A 14,975-nucleotide genomic window follows, 5' to 3' on the forward strand; every position below is an offset into this window, starting at 1 on the left:
CTATAATCTCATATTTTATTTAATCCATCAATTATTAACAGATTTATCTACTATTTCCTATTATATGAAGGTATGAGTCATCTTTTACAGTAGCATATGTTGGAGAATTATATATTTTTATATGGAACAACTGCAGATAAAAATGTTAAAAATGAAGGTCACCATTATCCAATAATAACCACATGCCCTCAGATCTCTGGAATTTTAGGTGCCCTATAACCATGATGAAATGGTCCCTATTGATCTAATGCTACTTATGAAGTCAATATATCTGGCTTAAAATTGGATAAAGTGAGTTAAAGGTCATCTACTCACTTAAGTACAGATAGCAGTGATTCTTCTACCCTTAAGCTTCTCTTGCTCCACATATGCCTTGATTTATGATAAGAATATGCCTTCGAAGACTGCGCGGATCCAGGACTCTGTGGATGGGGAGATGCACTCTGATGAGATTCCAGGAAATGACCCTTGAAGAGTCTTCACGGAAGACCCTACAGCCATGGTGATGACCCAGGAACGGTTCCAGGCCTGCCTAGCTGACAAGTGATGATTACCCCCCAAATCACTAGTTTGCCTATAAAGTTCTTCACCCAGTGTAAAAAAGCTGGCCAAGGCTGAGAAGAAAAGTAAGCAATTAAAATAGAATAAAATAATAAAACAAACACACATATACACAAACACATATATAGAATTACATTATTAATTATAAAGATCAAAGCTTATCAAATCCAAATGACTTCTTCAAATAAGCCACTCAAAGATCATGTCATCAAATATATAGTGAGCCTAAAACTCCACTTTTGAAAAAGAAAAAAAAACCCACTCTTTTTAGTGAAAGATAAACATAGCAATTCTCTTTCAACTCTCTAACAAATGAGAGTTCTTCTCCAACCTGTCCAGTGTGATATGAAGGCTCCCACACCCTTTCACATGAGCAGGACAAGGTGAAGCAGCCGTTGCTGGTGAACTCCACCAGCAAATGTTAGGTGAGCATTTATCCCACTGTGGTCATGTCACAGAGTCCCTGGGACTCCAAGAATGAGTTAGAGTGGAAAGTGGAATGAACATCACCGAATTTTGAAAGCTCACTGTGTGGAGAAAAGGGAGCTCTCCGAAATTGTTGTTGGGAATGAAAACTGATAGAGCCAATGTGGAGAACAGAAAGGAGATTCCTTCAAAAATCAGGAATCAATCTACCACACGATCCAGCAATCCCACTGCTAGGTATATACCCTGAGACAGCCACAATTCTAAAAGACACACGTTCCCCAGTGTTCACTTCAGCACTATTTACCATAGCCAGGACATGGAAGCAACCTAGATATCCATCTACAGATGAATGGATAAAGATGATATGGTGCATCTATACAGTGAAATATTACCCAGCCATGAAAAAAGAATGAACTTGAGTCAGTTCCAGTGAGGTGGATGAACCTAGAGCCTATTACACAGAGTGAAGTTAAGTCAGAAAAAGAAAAATATTGTACATTAATGCATATATATGGTGGAGGAGGAAATGGCAACCCACTCCAGTATTCTTGCCTGGAGAATCCTATGGACAGAGGAGCCTGGCAGGCCATGGTCCACAGGGTCGCAGAGAGTTGAACACGACGGAAGCGACTAAGCACACACACATGCATACATATGGGATCTAGAAATATGGCGTTGATAAAGCTGTTTACTTGCAGGGAAGGAATGGAGATGAAGAAGTAAGGAACGGACTTGTGGACCCTGGGAGAGGGAGAGAGTGGGAGAATTCAAAAAGGGAGAAAGCAGCATCGACACATAGACACAACCATGCGGAAAACGGGCAGCGGTGGGAGGTGCTGTGTGACACAGGGAGCCAGCCTGGCACTCTCTGAGGACCAGGGGGTGGCCGGAGTGGAGGAAAGCGCAAGGGGGAGGTGATAAATGTCTAATTACGGCTGATTTGCACTGTTACACAGCAGAAACCAACACACCATTATCAGCGATTTTCCTCCCATTAAAAAATTAAAGCAACAACAGCAACAAGAAGAGAGCTTACTCTGGACTTACTACGCCTACATCTCCAGTATGGAGAGAGAAGGGGGCTTCAGGGGAGAACCCACCACAGTGCATTTCCTCTGAGCACAGAAGGCCTCACTGCGCCACTTGGCTGCCTACAAGTGCAATTCTGCCTGTAGCAGGGATATGACATGTGCATTCAGCTATTTGAGGTTTCAGGGACATATTCTGGCAAAGTCTACAGCTTTTGCACTTCAGTGCAATGGCAGAAAATCACAGTGACTTTTCTGAGAACGGGAACAAAAGGGCAGTTGTTTTTTCTCAAACTCCTTTCTGTGTTACCTACCAATGAGCATGTATCTAGGGGAAAAAAAAAAACAAAAAAACAAAAAAAAAAAAATACGATTTTGTATCCCTCCTCATCTACAAGGAAGAGAGATTGAGAAAACTGCTTGTATATTTGCTATATCTCAAACAACAATTTCTAGTTGGTGTGTATTTTTTTGAAATAGTAAATCTCAAGATAAATAAGGGAATCCCTACAAACTATTGTCTTTGTTCTTGTGGGGGAAAAAAAATCAAATTCCATATATAAACATTATATCCTCCCATCTCTTAGCATTCTGAAGATTTGGATCAAAGAAACCAGTAAAGGAATTATTTTTCTTTTTTTCCCCCTCAGTTGATTTAGATAGATGACCTATGAGAAATATTTTTCCCCAAAATAAAGTTCTTGAAATAAATGAATGTGTTTGCCAAATATTCAAACACAGGGAAAATCAAACATAAACCTTGCAAGTCTAGACCAAATGTGTCAGTGGCTGACTCATGATGCCGCGTCCTCTGATTCTGACTAGACATTTATTTGGTCCTGGATCCATACATATTTATCTGGGTTCAAGGCTACTTAAAGTTAAATCATTTGTCTTCAGTGGAACATTATAATAAGACAAGCCACTGAAAGCTGAAAAGAATACAAAATATGTGCAATGAGACTTATGGAGAGCTCATTAAGATGACCAAATGAATATACATTGAAAATGCAGAAAATAATGTAACTGGTGTCCTGGACAAAAATTCTTCAGACAAAGCTCATTATTCAAACACAGGTTATAAATTACAGAATCCCTGAGCCATAAAGAACAGCTGGAGAGTATATAGAAGACAATTTCATGTTGCATATTAGAAAACAACAAGTACAACAAAAAAAAGTCAGAATGTCTACTATATTTTTATCTTCTTAATCTAAATTTTATTTTTGTACTTTATGTTTCTTAAGTTTCTTATGTACTTAATGTTTCATAAAGTACAAAACAGATTAATATACATACATGTATATATTCTAGAAATGCATAAAAACATCATGCATGCTCAAACTTCTTGAATAGTATAATGTGACACAAAATGATCAGTTCATGGGATCACAGGTTTAATCAGATTCCTCCTCTGGACCACTGTCACCTGGTGAGGTCATTCAGCCCCGTGAGCAGCTTTCACACCCACGTGACGGCCACTGAGGCTGACTGCATCATTTCTCTTCTGAGAGTTGGCCATGTCCACTCTTCGGACTGAAAATTCCCATCTGGCGTTTCTCCTCAGCCTCAGGAAGACAGTGCCATCAACTGGCCTGGCAACCCGCTATAACACGGAGAGAGCTGGGGACTGAGGTCAGTGGGTCTGGATGAGAGAGGCTGAGCGGCTACACTCAACTCTGAACTGCAAGGTCTCGGTTTCTGCACCAGAAAAGTGGGGATCACTAACTCTCTTTCATAAGATTGCCTTTAGGGGAGGCACCCCACTCCAGTACTCTTGCCTAGAAAATCCCATGGATGGAGGAGCCTGGTAGGCTGTAGTCCATGGGGTTGTGAAGAGTCGGACACGACTGAACGACTTCATTTTCACTTTTCACTTTCCTGCATTGGAGAAGGAAATGGCAACCCACTCCAGTGTTCTTGCCTGCAGAATCCCAGGGATGGGGGAGCCTGGTGGGCTGCCGTGTATGGGGTCGCACAGAGTCGGACACGACTGAAGCGATTTAGCAGCAGCAGCAGCAACCTGGGGGTCCAGTGGTTAAGAATCCACTTTGCAATGCAGGAGATGCAGGTTCGATCCCTGGTCTGGGAACTAAGATCCCACCTGCTGCAGAGCAACTAAGCCCACGCACCACAACTACTGAGCCTGAGAACTCTGGAGCCCATGTGCCCCCACGAGAGAGTCTGTGCATTGCAAAGAAAGATCTCACGTGATGCAGGGAAGATCTCGCGTGCCACGACTGAGACCCGACACAGGCAAATGCGTAAGAAACATCGAAAAAGAAAATATATAATATAAATCAAAGAAAAGATTTTCTGTTAGGACCAAAGTAATAAAGTATGTGAAAAATGATTTTCGAAATATAAAATATTACCTAGATTGCTGTTGCTTTTGTTCTGGTTACTATTAAATCACCATGTGACTCTTTTATAGATACATTTCACTAACAACATTTAGAGGACTAGAAGATGAAAATCTTCCAAAAGTTCTCAGACCTATTCCACTAACTATTACTGTGACAAATATGTGTCCTCAAAACCAAAAATAAAAACACCATCCTGTGTGAAGAGGCAATGAGCCATGTGAAGACAAAGACAGCCCTTTGCTCTTATCCAAGGCTCATCCAGTTAGTTACAAGCACATTGTAATATTCATGAACAATGTGGGCCTTTTCCTCCTTTATTGTCCCTTTCCTTATCTGTGCCTATTTCTCTGTCCTCTGTAATAGAAACTAGTTAAACTGTACAAAACAACAACAAAGAAGGCAGAAAACTGAAACTCAGTATTAGAAATCGCACTATTAGCTTTGGAGAAATAAAAGAAATTGAGAGCAATGGGAAAGATTTCTGGGAAAGACTGAGGGCAGGAGAAGAAGGGGGCGACAGAGGATGAGATGGTTGGATGGCATCACTGACTCAATAGACGGGAGTTTCAGCAAACTCCGGGAAACGGTGAAGGACAGGGAGGCCTGGCGTGCTGCAGTCCATGGGGTCGCAAAGAGTCAGACACGACTGAGCGATTGGACTGAACCGAAGAGGCTCTTGACATTAGAGGAAGGATGTTTTCAGCTCTTCACTTATATAGAAAGCACTGAAGCTAAAAGGGTTGAGCAGGGCTTCCCTGATGGCTCGGTGGTAATGGATCTGCCTGCCTGTGCAGGAGATACAGATTCCGAATCCGGGAAGAGCCCACATTCCGTGGAGCAAATAGGCCTGTAGGTCACAACCACTGAGCCTGTGCTCTAGAGCCTGGGAGCTGCAGCTACTGAGCTCAGGCACTGCGGGTCCTAAAACCCAAGTGCCCTGAAGCCTGTACTCTGCAACAAGAGAAGCCGCTGAAGTGAGGAGCCCATGTGCTGCAAGTAGAGAAATGCCCGTGCAGCAGCAGAGACTCGGCACAGCCAAAAATAAATGTAAAAATTAAATTGTTTTTGAAAAAGGATCAATCCAAGAAGATATAACAATTATACACATTTATGCACCCAACATAGGAACCCCTAAATACATAAAGCAAATGCTAACAACCATAAAAGAAGAAATTGACAGTAACACAAGAGTAGTGTTGGACTCTGATAGCCCACTTACACCATTGAAGGATCATCTAGACAGAAAATAAAAAAGGAAATACAAGCTTTACATAACACAATAGATGGGATAGATTTAATTGATATTTATAGGACATTCCACCCAAAAGCAACAGAATAAACTTTCGTCTCAATTCTTCAGGATAGACCACATTTTGGGTCATAAATCAAGCCTTGGAAAATTTAAGAAAATTGAAATTGTATCAAGCATCTTTTCTGACCACAATGCTATGAAATTAGAAATCAATTACAGTAAAGCAATCTTTAAAAAAACACAAATACATGGAAACTAGACAGTGTGTAGCTAAATAACCAGGTGATTCCTGCAGAAATTAAAGAACTAAAGAAATAGAAATATCTAGAAACAAATGCCAATGAAAACATGATGATCCAAAACCTATGGGATGCAAAAGCAGTTCTAAGAGGGAAGTTTAGATCAATTCAACCTCACCTCAAGAAACAAGAAAAATCTCAAGTAAACAATCCAACCCTACACCTAAAGCAACCAGAGAAAGAAGAACAAAGAAAACCCAAAGTCAGTAGAAAGAAAGAAATCATAAAGGTCGAAGCAGAAGTAAATGAAATGGAAATGAAGAAAGCAATATCAAAGATCGGTAAAAGTAAAAGTTAGTTTTTTGAGATGATAAACAAAATTGATAAACCTTTAGCCAGACTCTTCAAGAAAAAAGGGAGAGAACTCAATAAAATTAGAAACAAGAAAGGAGAAATCATAACTGACACCATGGAAATAACGAAGGACCATCAGCAACTACTATAGCAACTACATGCCAATAAAGCTGACAGCTGAAAGAAACGGACAAGTTCTTGGAAAGGTACAATCTTCTAAGACTGAACCAGAAAGAATTAGAAAATATAAACAGATAGATCACAAGCACTGAAATTGAAACTGTCATTTAAAATCTTCCAGCAAAAAATGTCCAGGACCAGATGGCTTCACGGGTGAATTCTATCAAACATTTAGAGAAGAGATAATACCTATCATGCTCCAACTCTTCCAAAAATTGCAGAAGGAAGAACACTCTCAAATTTTTTCTATGAGGCAACCATCACCCTGATACCAAATCCAGATAAAGATGCCACAAAAAATGAAAATTACAGCCCAATATCACTGATGAACATAAACACAAAAATCCTCAAGAAGATACTAGCAAACAAAATCCAAGAACATATTTAAAGGACCATGCAACATAATCAAGTAGAATTTACCCCAAGAATGTAAGGATTCTTCAATATATGCAAATCAATCAAAGGGACTCTCAAGAGTCTTCTCCAGCACCACAATTCAAAAGCAACAAATCTTTGGCATTCAGCCTTCTTTATGGTCCAACTCTCACATCCATACATTACTACTGGAAAAACCACAGCTTTGACTACATGGAGGTTTGTCAGCAAAATGATGTCTCTGATTTTTAATACGATGTCTAGGTTTATCATAGCTTTCTTTCTAAGGAGCAAGTGTCTTTTATTTCATGGCTGCAGTCTCTTCTAGATGTATCATTCAAACTACTTTTCAAGAAATCTGTAACAATTCTTCTCCTACCAGCAGTGGATAAGAGTACTAATCCCTTAGTACTCTTAGCAGCAATGAGTAAAATTGAGTTTTTTTTTTAAAATTTTTATCAGTTTGAAAGACAAGGAAAAGATATGGTGTCTTCATTTGCATTTCTTTGGGCATTAGTGAAGCTAGACGTTTTTTTAAAGCTTCTCATGATTTGCGTTGTCTGTGAATTCTTCCCATCCTTTCCTACCTCCCTGTGTAAATCTCAGTTCTCAATTACCAATTTGTATTCAAACAAATACATGTACAATAAGACATTAAATGTGCAAGAGGATAGAAAATAATATTTTTCAATTTGCTATTTAACTTTTAATTGTGCTTAAGATGTTATACATATAGATGTTACACTTTGAGTATGTACGATCAAGCTATCAATACTTCTCCGTATGAGAAAAAAAAAAAAAGCCCCTTCATCATTAAACATAAAATAAATTTGGTCACTTGCTCAATAAGAAGTAAATCTCCTGTTTTGTCAGGCTTCCCACATGGAGGCATTGGCAACCTTCCTTCCGTAAACAAAACAACGAAAAGTTAACACATTCCTAAGCACTGGGAGTTCCGAGTTTAAACAATGGATAAATATTTTACACAAACTATAAGGTTAAATATTTGAGAAAACACTGCATCTCACAGAGGGCCTGGATCCTCTAGAATCAAGGCAGAAAATGTCTCCCCAAACACCCAAGCATCACTGTGAGCCTCTGGGTACACATTCGTCTACACAGGGGCTCAGGCTCCGCATGAAGACTGAAGACGTGGCAAACTCACTTACCTGCTTGATTGTCAACATTATGTGCTAGCCACAGACAGCTCAGTCGTTGAGGCCCTCTGCTACCTTGAGACATGGCTCTCAATCAGAGGTGATTTTTGCCCCATAGGGGCCATTTAAGAATGTCTGAGGACAATTTTAATTGCCACAGCTCTGGGAAGGTGTGTATCTAGAGTAGCTACTAGATGCCAGTATCTAGCAGACTCTGCTAGTAGTGTGTCTCCTGGTACCTGGTTGGTAGGCTTAGCTCCTACCGCACCCAGGACAGCCACACCCCACACCTCTTCCCACCCGCTCCAGTAAAGAATCATCGCCCTGCAAACACCAATAGTGTTGAAATTGAGAAACTCTGTTCAACTGCCCGCCAGTGCAGGGGATACCGGTTCAAACCCTGCCTCAGGAAGATCCCGCACGCCGTGGGGTAGCGAAGCCCACGCACCACAGCTACAGAGCCCGAGCTCTGGAGCCCACAAGTCACAACGGCTGAGCCCGCACGCTGCAGCCACTGAAACCCACACACCAGAGCCTGTGCTCTGCAACACGAGCAGCCACCCCGGTAAGAAGCCTGCGCACGGCAACCAGAGAAAGCCCGCATGCAGCAACAAAGACCCCGTACAACCCCAAATAAAACATATTCATTTATTTAAAAAGAAAATCTATTCAAGACCAAGTCAATAGGAAGAAACTGAGCTCTTACCTCTCCTGTATAACTATCTTTGCCTTTCAGAATCTTCCTGTAAAGCCTCACATGGCTTTCATCATCAAAAGACAGGGATCTGCCAAGTAACACATATTCGATTAGTCCACGTGTCAACTGTGCTGGTATAGGATTTTCTCAGCAAAGCTTTGGGAGCTATGTACTCTGGGGTCCCACAGAGCATCCTCACTGTCAAGTCACCCCCTTTGTTCCTAGAGTGTGCCAAATCAAGGTCTGTGATTAAAATGTTTGAGTCTACTCCTGGGTGATCGTGTAAGTTTTTCAGGCTTTAGGTCCCTGTTGAATTATTCTCAATGCATGCACATACCTCCTGCCATCAACAACCACATGGGGGATTCTGACAGCATCCTGCTCTGTAAAGGATCCCTGAGAGATGAGTTGATCAAAGAATTCCCTTTCTGGACCCAACTGTACCACCATGTAAACTCGATCTCGGGCCCCAAAGATCTCCAGGAGCTGGATGATGGAACAGTGGCTAACCCCCCATAGGACGGGTGGCTCAGACTACACACCTCTCTGCCTTCTCTCATTCTGGGTTCCATAACTTGTATTGCAAAAGGTTTCTTGGTGGTCTTCAGCTCCACCCTGACCACCTCCTGAAACTGCTGGTCCCAATAAAAGTCTTGATATCATATCTGTTGGAAGAAAAGTCAAATAAATCTGCTATCCTCTCAAGTGATGATTTTCAAAATGATTTAATTCGATGTTTTACATCAGTTTTTCTAGCTTTACATTCCCGCATCCAGTTTCCTTACTTGTGTTCATTATTTTTAAAAATCCCCCCAAATCCTCTTTGAAATGGAGGCAAGGGATAAAAAGTAATTAGTTGGTAGAAAGACAAACAATCTTAATAACAATAACTACCATTTATTATGTGCTAGGATCTTTTTTTAAATTTTATCCAATAAAATTCCTGCTGGGTGATATTAAAAAGTTGAGTGATTTCCCAAGGCTATACAGTTGCAATAGATGGAACTTAAATCTAATTCCTTCAAATGTATTGCTCCAAATTTTCCTTGAAGAATTTTGGGACCTCCATCTAGCATTTTCTCTCCTCCCTACAACTCTTTATGTTTATCATTCTGCAACAGCAACCACCTAAACCAGGTGGAGAAAATAAAAAATAAACTTAGTCCTAGTTGTAACTTCTCCCAAGAGGGAGGAAACAGTATCAGGAGGCAGGGCGCAAGCGGTAGGCTTCCTCAGGTTGCTTGACTGCGAGCTCTCAGTCCCAGCAACGTCTCGTATTTCACTCAAGTTTCTTGCCCAGAGATGCTCCTTCGCAGATGACCACTGAGAAAGTCCACGTGGCTGTGCTATTGAAAGGGCAGCTTTCAGAAGACGGGTGGGGTGGTATCAGGACCACCCTGCGGCCAGCAGCTCTCATCGTTTCCCCGACGACTCCCCTGCGCTTGCAATATTTAAGGAGCCAACAGAATCTTAACCTGGGATGTGTGTCAGTAATGTGTAAAGTAATCATCTCTCAGAAAGACCAGGAAGTCAAGTGGATTTCAAAGGCCAGGGCTCTTCACCTTGAATTATCTTTGTTGATGTCTATGTAAATTTAAGAATCCTATCAGAATTTAATCTTCTATCTTTATTTAAGAAATGTTAAGGAAGCGCTTGACTTAGAATCATGATTTTACAGCTGGAGAGAATACTAGAGAATGATTTCATCCAATCTCTCATTTTAGCAATGACGCCATTTGAAGATTGGGTTAGCTGATTGGTTAAGCTGTGGAATGAGGACTAGAACCCAGGTGTCTTTACCTGCATCATAATTCGGTGCTTTCCCCACTTTATTACAATTTCTCCCAAGTAAGGATTTCAACAAACGAAATGTACTCAAGGAGGGTGCAGGGAAAAGATAATTTTTTTAGATACATACTCAATACCAAAGATTCAAATGCAGATATCAACCTGTACTTTAAATAATCTTATTTCTTTTTGTTGAATTTATTCTTCCTCTAATTTCTTTTTGGTTTGATCCACTTACTTATTCCTTGTATTCCTGTGCTTGCTGAATAAAAATGGCCTTTGGCTGTACCAGCTTACAGGAAATAGCTTTGTTCTATACAGTGCATTTAATTTTCTGGCCAATTACCTTATCAAAACAGATAGCAATTTAGCAATCTTAAATGGATTCTGCCCCTTCTCCTCTTGCCAACTCTGTTATTTTTATTTGCATGCACTCCCAGTGTGATTTTGAAGATAATCACAGGCATTTCAAATTCTGTTGGTTTGCAGATGAACACATTACCTCTAAAGTGGATGAAAGCATTTTGCAAATACTAATTTATCACTCTGCCCTCAAAACTGCAGGAAAATTCATTTGCTCATGGGATTAATCATCAGCTATCAGAAATTACCATTTCTGAGGAACCACACTCTTACTCAAATAAAAGAAGCTTTACTCAACACTGTTACAGGCTTTTATATACCAACAATTTGAGAAAAAAAAATGCTAGCTATTTGGCATTGGAAGAAACAGCAAGCTTTAAGCCAAAATTTAGAGTTGTGGAAATAAATGGTTTTAGAAAACAAACGTCCTATAACAAATTGGAAGCTGTGGCCTTGCTTGTGAGCTGCTGATGGCCATGGATGGTGACTATTTTTATGACTTGTGTAGCTATATCTTGTGTAGCACCTGGCACAGAAGGGACAGCAATAAATGTTGAATAAGAGACCCAGTCACTGAATGCTTATTTACAATTATCACTTGTATTTTGAAAACATTGAGAATGGAATCAGGCATGGATAATCCATCTACAAGGCCAGCCCATCTGCTCCACTCCCATCCTCTGTCCCCAGCCTCCCACAAAACAGCCCCAAAGGTAGTTTTGTGGGTCATCATCTCAGAGATTACAGGAAACAAATTATTACTTTGACCTCAGCTGCCACAAACTGGGAATTTTCTGAACAAGATTAAAAAAAAAATGGAAAAGACAATAATACCTATTTGACAGAAACAATTGTAATGAATTCCCAAGAAGAAAGTGAATATAGTCAGACTTAAATTCTATCATCTATCTCTCCCTGCAGGCTCACAACAGAGAAGAAAGACAATTGTTTTCTAGACCTAATTCTGCCACCAACTTGGACAAGTCACTTAATCTTCTGGGGCTCAACTCCTCGCTGGTTAAAGAAGAGCCTTGACTTAGTCTCTAAAGTCCTTCAAGTATTGAGATCCTCACCTTATACCCAACCGTTTCAGGCTTGACAAGATCCCAATTCTTTGTGCCAGAACTTCCCATGGAGAGCAGGAAAAGGCTCTGCATAGAATCTGGTCAGAACACTGCGAAGAAGCAAGCAAATAACCCCCGGGCTAGACTCCAGCTGGGCCGTCCACATCTGTGTTCCTCCAAATGCTGCAGAATGGAGAGGATTCCGTGATGACTGTCTTCCGCTTGGCCAACCCGGGGCACTCTGACCAAATTCCTTCTCAGGCCAACCAACTGGCTGGCCTTCCTTGCTCATTACTTACGTGTCAGTTAGATCTATGTCTACCTTCGGTTCAGTTCAGTCGCTCAGTCAAGTCCGACTCTTTGTGACCCCATGGAATGCAGCACGCCAGGCCTCCCTGTCCATCACCAACTCCCGGAGCTTACTCAAACTCATGCCCATTGAGTCGCTGATGCCATCCAACCATCTCATCCTCTGTCGTCCCCTTCTCTTCCTGCCTTCAATCTTTCCCAGCATCAGGGTCCTTTCCAATGAGTCAGCTCTTTGCATCAGGTGGCTAAAGTATTGGAGTTTCAGCTTCAACATCAGTCTTGCCAATGAACACTCAGGACTGATTTCCTTCACCTTAAGAAGACAATAATATCACACGAAGATGTGCACCGTCATTTACATATATTACCTAATAGACCTCACAACATTCTAATGTTGTTGTTCAGTGACCCAGTCATGTCCGACTCTTTGTGTCCCTGTGGGCTGCAGTGCACCAGGCCTCCCTGTCCCTCACCATCTCCTGGAGCTTGCCCAAGTTCATGTCCATTGCATCAGTGATGCCATCCAGCCATCTCATCCTCTGAGGCCCCCTTCTTCTGCCCTCAATCTTTCCCAGCATCAGGGACTTCTCCAATGAGTCAGCTGTTCACATCAGATGACCAAAATACTGGAGCTTCAGCTTTAGAATCAGTCCTTCCAACAAGTATTCAGAGCTGATTTCCATTAAGATTGACTGGTTTGATGTCTTTGCTGTTCAAGGATCCTTCACACACCCCAGCCCCAGTGTATCCAAAGCAAGGTCCTCTTCGCTGCCACTGCAGATGGTGACTGCAGCCATGAAATTAAAAGACACTTGCTCCTTGGAAGAAAAGCTATGACCAACCTAGACAGCATATTAAAAAGCAGAGAAATTACTTTGCCAACAAAGGTCCATCTAGTCAAATCTATGGTTTTTCCAGTAGTCATGTATGGATGTGAGAGTTTGACTATAAAGAAAGCTGAGTGCTGAACAATTGATGCTTTTGAACTGTGGTGTTAGAGAAGACTCTTGAGAGTCCCTTGGACTGTAAGGAGATCAAACCAATCAATCCTAAAGGAAATCAGTCCTGAATATTCATTGGAAGGACTATTCATTCATTGATGCTGAAGCTGAAGCTCCAATACTTTGACCACCTGACTCATTAGAAAAGACCCCAAAGCTGGGAAAGACTGAAGGCAGGAGGAGAAGGGGATGACAGAGGATGAGATGGTTGGATGGCATCACTGACTCAACTCAACAGACATGAGTTTGAGCAAGCTCCAGGAGATGGTGAAGGACAGAGAAGCCCGGTATGCTGCAGTCCATGGGGACACAAAGAGTCGGACACAGCTGTGCCACTGAACAACAACACCCCCTCTACCAAATCCCCCTGCACCCCACCCCTATCCGGCGCTGTGTGGATGGGAGACCTTCCTCCTGCCCCTGGACTCTGAAATCAGGGATTCCCTCCCTTTCCTCCTTGTGGTTCCTCCTTCCTTTTAGTCTAGAACTTTCCCTATCCTCTGCCCTCCCCACTCTTTTCAAAGAGACACTGGCTAAAAGAGCAAAGAAGGTTTTATTCCAGACTACTGCAATAGGGGTCAAAATTACTGTGCTGGGAAAGAACAGCTGTGGAAACACACGGCAGGAGAGTGTGAGGCTGGAGCGAGCTTGTAGGACACTATCAAGAGCAGAGGCCAAGGGGGAGGGAAACCAGGAGTTAGATTCCGGACTCCTGTAGAGACTGGTTCATAAGGCCAGGATCTTTCTTTCTTTCTTTTTTTTGTTTCCAGGATCTACTTTTTATTTATTTAATTGGAGGCTAATTACTTTACAATATTGTGGTGGTTTTTGCCACACATAGACATGAATCAGCCACGGGTGTACATGTGTCCCCCCATCCTGAACCCCCTCCCACCTCTTTCCCCGTCCCATCCCTCTGGGTCTTCCCAGTGCACCAGCTTTGAGTGCCCTGTCTCATGCATCGAACCTGGACCTGCGATCCGCTTCACATATAATATACACATTTCAATGCTATTTTCTTGATGATTGTATTTCAAAAGAAAGGATGGCCCAAGTCCTGGAGAAAGACATTCCTGGGTTGTAGAACATTCACATCTCAAAGGGGCCAAGATTTTAGGGAGGTCAGGGGCCTTTTATCAGAAGACCTTGGGCTCCTGGCTTCCCTTGTGACTCAGCTGGTAGACAATCTGCCTGCAATGTGGGAGACCTGGGTTCCATCCCTGGGTTGGAAAGATCCCCTGGAGAAGGGAAAGGCTACCCACCCCAGTATTCTGGCCTAGAGAATTCCACAGACTGTATAGTCCATGGGGTCACAGAGAGTTGGACATGACTGAGTGACTGTCACTAGGTCTCTGGCAAGTCTAGGGGAATGGCAAGGCCTTGGGTCACCGGTCACCTTTCTCAGCTCCACTCCAGCCCTGCTGCTCCCCCAGCATTGCACTGCGCTTTACCTGGTGAGGCCCCGGGGCTTGAACTTGGTGCAGAAGCAGGCAGCTTGCATACTGTGCGTGGCCATGGGTCAGGGTCCTCCAAAGTGGCCTTGGCCTAGACCCTCTGCTGCAACCCAGGGCCAAGGCAGGGAGCAGGGGCCCACTCCACAAGGGGTAGCCACCCACTTATCACCGGAACCACAAGGGAGGTGGGAAGGAGCGTCCGGCCCAGGAGTCCTTGCTGGGAAGAAGGCCTTGCTGATGTCAGGCTGCCTTGATCCGCACTGACCACTTACCCTAATAGATTTAGAGGTGGTAAAAGCAAAGTGGAGGAGAAGGCAGGAGCCTCAGTTTTCTGGTCTGTGAAATGGGGACGTGAACA

The 14,975-nt window shown here is 42.4% G+C and overlaps 1 protein-coding gene across 1 annotated transcript; it reads right to left on the reverse strand.

Annotated features, from left to right (window-relative positions):
• Positions 1 to 202: 202 nt before the first annotated feature.
• On the reverse strand, positions 203 to 14,679 carry PSKH2 (protein serine kinase H2). The gene is given in 9 exon segments (XM_006080986.2): positions 203 to 456; positions 458 to 563; positions 566 to 614; positions 8,648 to 8,753; positions 8,755 to 8,932; positions 8,935 to 9,174; positions 9,177 to 9,266; positions 9,269 to 9,303; positions 14,615 to 14,679. Coding segments are annotated over 9 exon segments (1,014 nt in total). The 3' UTR covers positions 203 to 311.
• Between the last annotated feature and the right edge of the window lie 296 nt (positions 14,680 to 14,975).

This window comes from Bubalus bubalis, chromosome 15 (genome assembly GCF_019923935.1).
Source record: "Bubalus bubalis isolate 160015118507 breed Murrah chromosome 15, NDDB_SH_1, whole genome shotgun sequence".
Taxonomy (NCBI): Eukaryota; Metazoa; Chordata; class Mammalia; order Artiodactyla; family Bovidae; genus Bubalus; species Bubalus bubalis.